General features: G+C 42.0%; 2 protein-coding genes across 4 annotated transcripts in view; one reads left to right on the top strand and one right to left on the bottom strand.

Annotated features, from left to right (window-relative positions):
* Positions 1 to 5,799, bottom strand: part of ERP44 (endoplasmic reticulum protein 44) — a 47,205-nt gene extending 41,406 nt beyond the window's left edge. Inside the window, exon 1 of the mRNA XM_021528688.4 lies at positions 5,644 to 5,799. Coding sequence (XP_021384363.1) covers positions 5,644 to 5,700 — 57 coding nt within the window. The 5' untranslated portion in view covers positions 5,701 to 5,799. The remainder of the gene's footprint in view (positions 1 to 5,643) is intronic.
* A 35-nt stretch (positions 5,800 to 5,834) lies between these two features.
* The window catches only part of INVS (inversin), a 90,564-nt gene continuing 84,216 nt past the window's right edge, over positions 5,835 to 12,182 (top strand). For all 3 annotated transcript variants that reach the window (XM_021528681.4, XM_085571813.1, XM_085571812.1), the window contains exons 1-2: positions 5,835 to 5,993; positions 9,523 to 9,692. In XM_021528681.4, the coding sequence (XP_021384356.2) occupies positions 9,587 to 9,692 (106 nt within the window). In that variant the 5' untranslated portion in view covers positions 5,835 to 5,993; positions 9,523 to 9,586. The remainder of the gene's footprint in view (positions 5,994 to 9,522; positions 9,693 to 12,182) is intronic.

The raw sequence follows: 12,182 nt of genomic DNA, 5'->3' as shown, positions 1-12,182 counted from the left end.
AAAGATGCAGCGATAGGACAAGAGACAATATGTACAATCCACACCTTCAGACAGACTTTTCAAATAAAACTTGTAACAAAGTTTTGATTCAACACCAAAACAGGTGACCAGAGAAGTTGCAGAACCTCCATCCTTGGAGTTCTATAAGACAACTGGGAAAAAACCTGAGCAATGCCATCCAAGTTAGTCTTGCACTGAGCAGAGAGTAATACTAGATGGCTTTAAGAAGTCCTTTAAAATTTAAATTATCCAACTTCCAGTGGCAATCAAAAAAACCAGAACTCTACAACTTGATCCTATCAAGGTAAACAGAGCGAGACTCTTAATATTCCTCTCCATCAAAGCTTTCTTGCTAAAGCCAGATGTAGGTCAAGAAACAGGAGAGGGAAGAAACCTAGAACATTTACCATAATAACAACAGATGAAAAGGAGATTTACTGTGTTCAGAAGAAACGTTGTGCTGCATATATGATTACCACTTATTTGCTGAAAGTATGCCCAGAGCATCTGCCTTTAGGTAACAATGTGGAATGTTCTGTCCTCGATGCTTTCACCGTTCCAACCACTATATGGTTTAAGGTACAGATCACTGCGCTTTGCATTTTGCTTAGTGCCACTCTAGAGGACATTTTTATGTCCTATCAGCACCCACAGAGTAGATCTTGTGGATCACTACCATTAAAAGTCTATGTGCATAGGAAGGAGTTTCCAGGTTTTAGTTCACTTACTTTCTTCACTAGAAGAAACTCCAAGTCACAGGTGCTTATCTGGAAGACACAGTACCGGAACTTTGCACGTGTTTTAACAGCATGAATGGCTCTTAGCTATAAAGGGTGTATTATCAGGGTAGTCTGTTTCTCAGTAGTAGCATATATAAAAGTAGGAAAAATTATAGAATTCTTTTTCAATATGCCTTGTTGCTTTTTGTAAGGCACTTTTACCAAAGCATAATTAAATGTGGAAACAGTGCTACAGCTGGTTTGGAAAAACACAGCATCCTCAACTAGCAGTGAAAATAACATTCTGTGGTAATGTTATAGTATAGCAATAACTTCACAGAATAACTCTTAACAATGTAAAAAGAAATACCTGAGAGACAGTGAATTTGAAAATAAAATTAAAGCTATTCAAACTTCTAAAATCTTATCTATGAACCTTTTTAATTAGACTATATGAGCACTTGATATTACTAACATTTTTGGAAAAGAAAATTGCATGTATTTCTACTGATGGTTAGGATGCTCCTGATGAAGAAAGACATGTCAGGGAGAAAGAAGGGTAAAGGCAGAACTCTCAAAAGGAAATTTGATTTCACTTCTAATTCTCTATAACACACATCTCCTCCTCTATTTCTTCAGGAGCTTTCTCCAGTTTGGAGTTGCAGAAGAATATTCCTTAGGCTCTGATCTCTACACTCTGTATTGCTTCTGCTTACATCCCCAAATGTTCCTGTGTTTCCCCCTCTAGATCACCAGAGAACTCACTCTCAAATGGGACAGGGGGAATAACAAAAGAGTTATTGCTAATGCATCCAAATCTACTTAAAGCATTATTAAAGCACTTGTTTCTGAATTATCTCTAGACTCTCTTGAAGAGGTTTTGAAGAAGGTCTGGTATAAAAGTCACAGCATATTTGTACACCTGCCTTATGCATGAGACAATTCCTCCCTTAAGCAAACAAAGTATCTGGAAGTTATACAAGTGAGGCTTACAAAGAGTCTGCAAGGTGAAAACTTGGTTCTCCCGAACAGCGGCATATAATCCTAAAGTCTTTCAAATGAAACAGGCTTGATTAAAACATAAAGAACGTGGTAATTCTGCTTTCTTGAGAAAGCAATATAAGGGCCAGTCTCTTGCTTAAGAAAACTGTCCTGCCAAAAAAAGCACAAAAAAACCCCAACCAAACAAAAACCAAAGCAGATTATGGAGATGAACAGTAAGGATATCAAAAGAAAAAGCAAGGAGTGTCACAGCCACCAGCAACAGAATCTGAGATCTTAGTGTCAATAACTCATTTATACATTTTCCAGTATTGTTTGAGTCTTCTGTTCCAAGAAACAGTTCAGTTTCTTCTCTCTTCTCTCCACAGCACTCCAAACAGGAAATCTGCCTGGCATAGCATGAAGAATACAAGTTGTCTTCACAGAAATTCAAGACTCCTCTACTTCCCCTCTCCAAAGGGGAATGTTCCTCAGTTGCCTGCCATTTCATTTAGAAATCATGACAGATGATGGACAATTCAGAAGTCCAGTGCTACTCTTGAAGGGAACCATTTCATTGTATAAGGATCAGTGGTCTAAATTTTGCCTGTACTTACAATTTCTGACTCATGCTCATATTCAGAATATAGTATTTTGAGCAGCAGTCTCAATCACAAATTTAGTTTTCTAATATAAATGCAGAGAGAGGCAAATGCACAGATATCTTCTCTAGACATAAAATTTACAGAGTTCAACTTCTTGGGCAACTTACTACATGTTTTACACTACGTTAAAAGACAATTTTTATTTCATTTTACTTTCATTATTTGGGTACTTGGTGTCATATTATCAAGATATGAAAGGCAGTGGCAGTAAAACAAGAAACAAAAATATTACTTTACAGTATTTTTTCCAGTTAGGAACTTCCCTCTTCATTTCCCTCACTATCCGTTGGTGGTTTCCTCCAGTCACAGCTTGTGCTCAGGGGCACTGTGCAGGAGCCTCCCAGGGAAGCAGTGAGCAATACAAGTGCCTCTCACACACATGCAGAAGAAGCATGTACAAGTGTCTTGTTCTAGAATTTTCTTTAAAGGCAAATTATAGACGACTGCAACTACAGGCAAACATACCGAATGATTGGATGGAGCAAAGCCAAAGAGCCACACCTTGCCTTAGGGGAGAATGTGATGAGCCACTCTCCTATCAGCATTTATTCCTCTGTCATGGATTCATCTTAAAGATCTGTCCTGCCCAGTATTAAGCAACATACCAAAAAGGCAGAAACATCTCACTCTCCAAGGGCCCCATGACATTACTATGCATCTCCTTTGCAGTCTGTGCTGTGCAATGCTCACCCCTCCACTCAGCTCTTGAGGCAGGGGTCATGCCAGCCTGTACCTCCCCTGTCCTCTCTCCAGTTTCCTATCAACTCCCAGCAACCCAGTACAATGCTGAAAAGCTGGAAGGGCAAAGAGTTGTGCTGGGAATGCAGGTATCCCTTTGCACGGCCATCTCCTTCATGTCAACCCAAACTTCAGTGAGACCAGAAAAGGATATTAGCATGAGACACAAAGCCCTCTATAACTGCAGTGATCTCCTACTGTCAAACTTTAGACAAGAGAATTTATTTTGATTTGACATTGTATATTCTCTTCTTTTTGCAGCATATTAAATTCCCAACTAGAAAAGAAATATGCTTATCCAAAAGTTCAGAAAAGAATTCCTGGTAACTTCATTGCTACTACTAAACAAGACCAGCTTAGTAAGCTGTTTTTGCAACTACGTATCACTGTGTATTCTGTCCTACGAATCACTGATGTAACACTAACAAATTCACTTATCCACAAAATATGCCATGCTCCAAGAGCCTCTGTTAGGTGCACATCCTTTAGATCTGGCGCAGAAGACCAAGTTGCACGGCTGGTCTCAAGTATTCATGGCAGTTGATAACAAGAAAAACAAAGTTACCAGAACTTTAAAGCTAATCTGATACATCTTATCAGAGACACTGAATATCATAAGAAAACAAACAAGACACTTTTATGAAGTTTTTTCAGCCCTTCTAAAGAAAGAGGATCCCTCACACTCCCAAACTGTTCAGAACAACTTTTCCAAAACCCTTAACAAATTACCAAAAGGAATGATTCATTGGTTTGATTCATGTAACTAGGTATCTTACAAGACAGGGCCATGGCTGATATAATGACACTGAATAATTACACAGATAACATTACACTTAATTGTATTTAAAAAAAACCCCAACAACTCTGAACTGTTTTCTTCTTGAAGTTCTATGTGTAGAATTCTTTTAAACCACATTAGAAACAGGTTTAAATACCTGCACACAAGGAAATAGCACACAAAATACAGATAAGTTGCAGCTCATAGCTATTTCCTGCTAGTTTCCTTTTTTGTTGGCAAATATAATTCTTATTACTGCATACTTAAGTTGCATTGATCAACTGTGTCATGAAGAAAAATTCACTAACTTGTGCCCACTTTTTCAAATCTGTAGTTGTCTATTTAATAGACAGATTCCATGATGTCCTTAAACAGTACATGCTCCTTGGTTTTGCTCATTAGCCTGTATTTAAAATAATAGTGAAAACCAATCTAGCACATAAGCAATACTGTTTTAATACAAAGATGACAGAAAAGTATGAGGTTCCTAACTTCAGTCTCTCATATAGTGTTTTAGCATGCTATTGCCATCTATCTATCTATATAAACATTTCAAATGTGCTTTTTCAAACCCCACCAATCACATGTGTTTTCTAACCCTGAAATTACATCAAGTTCACAATACTTTAACCAGAGCTTACCCAGGTAGAAGTGCACACTTCAAAGAGATAATGAATACTTCTACTGGTCATTATGAAGTGGCCTCACATTCCTAACTCATTCATCCATTCATTAGCAGCTATATTACTCTGTACTCCTCCTTGGACTTCTAGAGTTCTATCTACCATTGCCTCCAATTTAATTTTCTGGCCCATTTTATTCTCCCAAATGTTTAAAATAGATTGACTAAAATCCTTAGTATCTTAAGACAAAAATCCTACTGAAATTTATTCACATAAGACCCCCTTAGTTCTACAAGTCACTTATGTTATGAAAGGTCCAAAATCTGGCTCAATACATCTCTGGAAAAGTAAGAATCACCACACCAGCCTGGTTAAAAAAAAATAAAATAAAAAAAAGAACTATAGTGCAAGCAAGTTATCTCCACAAAACACACACATCAGTGATTGCATTTGTGTACTGGCAAAGCTGGAAGGTGGCTTAGGTCATGCGTGTAATGCCAGCTTAAAAAAAAAACGAGAAAAAAAAAGCAGTAGTCTGTCAACTAAAGATCACAGAATCAATGAGGCTGGAAAGGGCATCTGAGATAATCGAGTTCAACCTATGACCCAACACCACCGTGTCAACTAGACCACGGCACTAAGTGCCACATCCAGTCATTTCCCGAACATCTCCAGGGACGGTGACTCCACCACCTCCGTGGGCAGCCGATTGATTGCAGCGTCTAATCACCCTCGCTGTGGAGAGATTCCTCCTCCTGCACCTACACCTCCCCCTGCGCAGCTTCGGACCACGTCCAGGCGCTGGCCGCCTGGCAGAAGAGGCCGCCCCCCACCCGGCCGCCGCCTCCTTTCCGGGGCTGCAGGGTGCCCCGCTCCGGCCGCTCCGGCACCCGGGGCGCCGCGCCGAGGCCGCAGCGCCCGCCCGGCCGCTGCCCCGGGCCCGGGCGCGGCCCCGCCCCGTGCGCGCAGCCTATGGGCCTCGCCACAGCGCCGGGCCGCTCCCTGCCGCCGGCCTCCTCCTGCCCGGCCGCCGGCACCTGCTGGGCGGGGGAGGGCAGCCACACCGGAGCCCCGAGCGGGCCCGCCGGCCGCCCCGGCGCGGCGCGAGGGAAGGGCAGCGGGGAGCCGGCGGGTTTTACCAGGAGGAGCAGGAGGCAGCCAGGGTCAGGCTGGAGCGGGAAGATGGCGGGTCTCATGGTAGATCGGGCGCCCGGGAGCGGGGAGGGGAGAAGCGCGGCTCCCACTCTCCGCGGCGGCGGCGGCTCCTCCACTTCCCCCGTCGCCAGGAAACACCCGGGCAAGTTCCACCGCGGGGCCCGCGCTCCGCCGCGCGCTCCCGGGGCACGCCGGGAAGCGTAGTTCCGGGAAGGGGAGGGCGAGGAGGAGGAGGAAGGAAAGGAGAGGGAGCGAGAGAGAGAGGAGGCGTGGAACCCAGAGCGCACCGGGGCTGCCCGCGGGGCGGCGGCGCGATGAGAAGGGCGGGGCGGAGGTGAGTTACGGGGCGCAGCTGCAGCGCGGGCAGGGGAGAAGGAGGGAGGGAAGGAAGGAGAGAGGGAGGCGGCTCGCGTGGTCTGGGCGAGGCAGGGTTAACCCTTCCCGCCGTGGTGGCGCGGCTGTCCCGTGGCGCCGCACCCTCTTCCGCTCTGGGTCGCTCCCTGCCGGTGCCCGGCGGCTGTCCGCCTTTCCCTTGGATCCCGCCTCGTGCCTTCATCCGGGATTGGGCACGCGGGTTTGGCGTTGGGAATAGGAGAAGTGGTATTTCCGCACTGTGCACCTTGTGGTCTCCGTGTCCTCGGAGTTTGAGAGGAAACTTTCTGCTTGGAAGGCTATGTGTGACGGGGCAGAGCGGCTGCGGGGAGGGCTGGGAAACTTCAGCTCGGGCAGAACGTCATCGTTGATGTGTATTCCTTGGCGCTTCAACAGATTTGCTCTTTCTGTGGCTTCCTCAGTTGTAAATGCTGAAAATGCAGAACAGCTAAAATTCAGAACTTCGCCCTCTTCCAGTAAAACTTTGGACCTAGCAGAATACGTACATGTTCTGAAACCTCGCAGAGCGGTCTCAAAAAGATCACAGAAGGCTGCTCTCTGCGTTTGTCACATTTCCAGTATGCACACGAGTGTAAGGAGGGAGACCGGGTGTAACACCATTTAGAAGAAAATCCTTTACATCAGCCCATTTCAAGTTAGGACTCGCTTGGTTTCAAAGAAAGCCTGACAGTCTCAGACTTTGTGTGGCCCTGCAAAGATCTTGTGGCCTGTCAGTTTCATGAGCTGCAAACACTCACACACATCGATATACATACAAGTAATGTATTTTTTTATACTCTGAAATTGAAACTTGGCTTTTATCAGTTCTGCTATGACTACAGAACGTGTGCTCTTGATCTGCAGAATGAACATCTTGTGCACTAACTCACATTTGAAAAATCTTTGATATTTTTTTTCAAAGCTCAGTCTTCACTTCGAAACTATCAATAAAATTTCATAGCATGATTGTGCTATCATGTTTGAATTTTAACAACCTCGTGTTTTGCTGAATAAAAAAATGACATAATTCTTGCTATCTGCATAATGCAAAGTAGACATATTGTAGTTTGCTATGAAATTTCACACACCTTGAAGAGGCCTTGATGCCCATGTGAGAGTGCCTTCATTTTAAGTGACTTGAGAAGGCTAATACTTTTCCACATGTTAGCTTAAAGAAAAAAAGTGAATTATTTACTTGATTCCATTAATGCTATGCATATTACAGATATTGCCAATTATGTAGCATTTTATAAGCAGATCTTTAGTTGTTTCTTGATTTTTATTGACTAAATGTTTCTTTTTTCTTTTTTTTTTTTTTTTTTTTGTTGGTAATGGGTATTTTTATCCAACAAATCTTCCAGACAGCAGTTAATCTGGTTTTACATAAATGAGAAAAATACTTGAAGAATGTTGCAAATTTTCCTTTCTAGTCCCTCTTAATATTTCAAAACTTCTCTGATGCAGAACTAACCCATTCAATGGAATCAACACTTTACTAGGAATTGCTGTAGAGGTAATGGGTTGCTTCTCTCACCTGTATAATTACTAACACTTTATGCAGAAATAACTGTTGCTTTCATCTGGAAAGTATTAACATCTTTCATTATTAATTCTCTTCTCTATGCAGTCAGTTTTATGGAAAAATTATTGCTGATGTTATTGGGATGTTTCTGGTGCTTCACTGAGTTCTTTGATATTTGCTGAATTTTGTGCTGCTGCCCCGAGATTTCTTATGTTTTAGTTTATTTGTTGAGAGGTAAAATGTGAATAAAACAAAGGAACTAGATAGTAAGATCCCCTGAGAAAATTCTTTTGAAGGTGCTGGGGTCCGTCAGTGCTGATCAAGCGTCACCTTCTAAGGGCACAGGAGCTGACAATTCCAAAGCATCATAAGTCAAACACACAAAGTGGAAGGCTGGCATGGCTGACCAGAGATCTTTTTTTGGAGCTAATGGAAAAAAAAAAGGTGTATGCCCAATGGAAGTAAGGTCAGGTGACACATCAGGTGGTGGAATCTTTTTTTATTTCAGTAACGCTTTCAACACTGTCTCTCAGAGTATCCTCCTGGACAAAATGTGCAATACACAACTGGATAAACTTGTTGGGTGAGAAACTGGATCACAGGTTGGGCACAAAGGGTTACAGTGAATGGGGTGACATCAGACTGGGGATCTGTCACTAGTGGGGCTCTGCAGAGCTTCATCCTCGGCCCTGTGATTTTCAATATCTTAATTATTGACTTGGATGTGCAACTGGAAGAGATACTAAACAAATTTGCAAATGATGCAAGATTGGGAGGAGCTGTTATCTCCATCAAGGGCAAAGGGGCTCTGTAGAGAGAGTTCAATGAGTCATGGGACTGGGCAATCACCAACTGTGTGAATTTTAACCAGGCAAAAGCTGAATTCTGCACCTGGGTGCATGGACAGACTGGGGAATGAGATGCTGGAAAGCAATGCTGTAGAAAAGGGAGCTGGTTGATGGCAAGTTGAACCTGAGTCAGCAGTGCCCTGGCAGCCAGGAGGGCCAACCCTGTCCTGGGGTGCATCAGGCACAGCATCACCAGCCGGGCAAAGGAGGGGATTGTCCTGCTCTGCTCTGAGCTGGGACAGCCTCACCTTGAGTGCTGGGGGCAGTTTTGGGTGCCACAAACTAAGAGGGATATTAAGCCATTCAAGGGCATTCAGAGGAAGGCTCTCCGTCACTTGAAAGACAGTGAAGGGCCTTGAGGGGAAGCCATATGAGGAGCAGCTGAGGTCACTTGGTCTGTTCGGCCTGGAGAAGTGGGGGCTGAGGGGAGACCTCGCTGCAGGTACAACTTCCTTGTGAGGGGAAGAGGGAAGGCAGGCACTGATCTCTTCTCTGTGGTCACGAGTGACAGAACCCGAGGGAATGACCTGAAGCCGTGTCAGGGGAGGTTTAGGTTGGATATTAGGAAAAGGTTCCTCACCCAGAGGGTGTTTGGGCACTGGAACAGGCTCCCCAGGGAATGGTCACAGCACCAGCCTGACAGGGTTCAGGAAGTGTTTGGAGCGTGCTCTTGGGCACATGAGGTGACTCTTGGGCATGTTCAGTGTAGTGCCAGAAGCTGGACTTCAGTGGTCCCAGTGTGTCCATTCCAGTTCAGGATTCTATATGCAGGACTATAATAAGTTGATACTTGATAACTAACTTTATTGGTTACTGAATATGGCATGGCAGCGCTCTGAAGAACAGTCTGATTTGCACAGAAACATTTTACAGATTTTTGCAAAGCTTATGGACTAAAATTTGAGTTTAAGTAATGAAACTACAATATATAGGTATATATTTCTTCATGCAGGCTTTTTCTCTGGTGAATTTTGGCTAGAGGTAGATTTAATTCACAGATAAAACCCATGTTTTTTTCTTTTCCGTTTTTAACATTTCTCTTTAGCATTGTTTGAATAATGTTAATGACTCATTATGAAAATAATTCTGTGTTATTAATGTGATTTTGGGTTTTTTTCTAGAACTGAATTTCTACGAAAAATGTTGGTGGCACAGATCTGACCTACAGTCATACCTTGAAAGAGTATGAATATTTCAGCAAACTGCCTCTTCAGTGGTTCCTCGTTAGCGTCTGAAGTGCATGCTGCTGCTGTTAATGGAGATAAGAGTACCCTCCAAAAGCTAATAGCAGGTAAATGTTTGCATTGTAGATGCATTTGAATTATTTCAGGACTGAAGCTTTTTGGTTTTGACTTACAGCTCTGATCTTTAAGATACTTTTGATGTCTTGATTATATGTGCTTCTAGAGTAAATGTTGCCCTGAAAATATGACTGATTTTTCTTACTTTTTATTACCTGTTGACTTTGATTGGTACTTCTTTGTGAAGTAAAATAGTAAGTGGTAAGAAAATCAGTAAGTGATAGATCTCCTTTCAGGGAATTTGAAGTTCTGGAGAAGTGCTTTGTGCCAAAATACTTTAGCTGCAAATGCTTAATTTTTTAAATTGCTTTTTGGGAAATTTGATAAATGTGTTTTTAGAGATTATTCATTATTGTTTCTGAAGTCTTGTCACTATGTAATATTTGTGAAGAAAATAAGTCAGCCTTATTTATTACTTTGGTTCTGATAGACTGGCAATCTTTCTCAAGAGAAATTAAAGGTAATGAGAGAGTCTAGTCCTATTCAATCTGAAGATCTGAAGTAAAAAAAAAATCCATTAAAAAGCTCAGTATTTTGCCTTCCCTTGCCCTCCAGGAATGGTACGGCATTCCTGTTTAACGGTTAACAGTTTTTAAAAGCAGTATATATTCTATGCTCCAAAAAGAGTCTTGCATATATTTGGAAGGTTTCCATATGGTAGGCAAAGGCTTGGATTTTTCAGAGATTCTGATTAAATGCAATTCCACGTGATACTGAAGAAGCTCTATTTGCTCAGTGTTTTTTGGAAAATCCTAGTCCCAGAGCTCAGCAAAGGTTGAAGGATTGTGAAATAGTAAGAAGCACAGTCTGTATTTATGCCACTTACTGTCAGTTTTAATGTGCGTGAGGGATTCAATGTTAATAGCATGAAACCAGCAATCAGGTTTCTTTATGTGTCTTCTACTGACCTGTGTTGAAGGCAAGGTGAAGACCTGTATGGATGCGTTGTCTAAGCTGTACAGACAGCAGTAAGGGGCTCTTCTTTACAAGGCTTATCTAATTTTCTCAAAGCATAGCTAGAACTGATTTGACTCCAACAGGAACACATTTGAGGGAACTGACTTTATAGAAGCTGCACTTGTTGAAACATTTTTTTGTTGGGCCTTCAACTTCATTTTGTCATATGATGATTCAAACATATACTGTTTGCATTTAATGCTATCTGTTTGCTCTTTTTAAAAACATTTTATAAACAGCAGATGATATGGAGATACCATTCTAGAAATCTGTGAGATTCAGCTACAGTCTAGCTTTAAATACCCAAGTTTCTAAAAAACCCTTCTGCCTACATGTGGAGGTGAAAAAAGTGTGGGCTTTCAAATTCTGAAGAAGCAACAAAGAGTTTTTGCTAACTTCAGTGTGGTTTTGTTAATCTCAGAGCCAAAAAGCATATTTTTGGAAACATGAAGAAAATATTTCTTGTTGCTGGTACATCTTGTCAAATATACTGCAAAACAGCCGTTAGAACCAGATAAGAAAATTGCTCTTCTTTTAACAATAATCAAGCAGCAACAAGATAAAAATGCTGTTTTACTATTGCATGGGAGAGAAAACTGCACAATGCTTGTAGCATTTACCGTACTAGCAAAATTTGGCTTTTCTGCTTTGCTGTGTTTTGACAGGATATGACATAGGCCTTACTTTTTCCAGAACTGGACCAAAAAGGCAAAAAGAAACCCAACCCAAAACTTCACGTATTGCCTAGAAGAAGAAGAATGCATTAGAGTAATATTTTTAGCTGTTTACCAGTCCCTGTTGAAAGTATAACTTGATGCCAGGAGCAAATTGAGTAATTGGTGCTTTTCACTGAATTTCATGACTGCATGCAGCAGCTAATTCAGGACTGTACTCCAGCATTATATGTGCTGGATTGCTTAACAACACTTTTCTAATACAGCCAAGTTCTGCATCTTGGATACGTAGCTAGCAGTGGATGCAGCTGTGGAAAGTCCTGACTTTCTCCTCCTTTGAGGGAGGACCTTGTAGCCCCAAAGTTCATTATTACTTTCCTCTTCCCGCTTTCCCTGTTCCGTTATTAACATAGGAGAGGCCTAGAGGCTGGCCAAGCAGTCCTCAAACCTCTTTGGTGATTTTTCCTTCTGCCATCTGTAGCTTGGTTGAGAGTGTGTGTGGCTGGATACAAACATAGATGCTTTATTTGCATATAACTAGAGTATGGATGAATTTTAAAGGGACAGGTATTTGAAATAATAGTGTATTCTGGATAGTGTGTTCCTTTTGATGCCCTGTGCCAGAAAGAAGCACAGGCAGAATCAAAGGTAGGTAGAAAATCTATTTAGAGAAAGGGTGCTTTGGAACAAAGTATCTCTGTATGTTAACTGCTGCTAATGCTTAATCACAGGACTTTCTAAAAAGCCTATGTGCCAAGTGTTAATTGTATAACCAGTGTTCTAACATAAATGTCCTAATTGTTTGCATTGTGTGAATTGTCCTGTACTGTATCATGTTGTTTTAGAATT

The sequence above is a fragment of the Lonchura striata genome, chromosome 2 (assembly GCF_050655825.1).
Source record: "Lonchura striata isolate lonStrDom1 chromosome 2, ASM5065582v1, whole genome shotgun sequence".
Lineage (NCBI taxonomy): Eukaryota > Metazoa > Chordata > Aves > Passeriformes > Estrildidae > Lonchura > Lonchura striata.
Note: the sequence above shows the minus strand (reverse complement) of the source record. Positions and strands in the feature narration are given on the sequence as shown.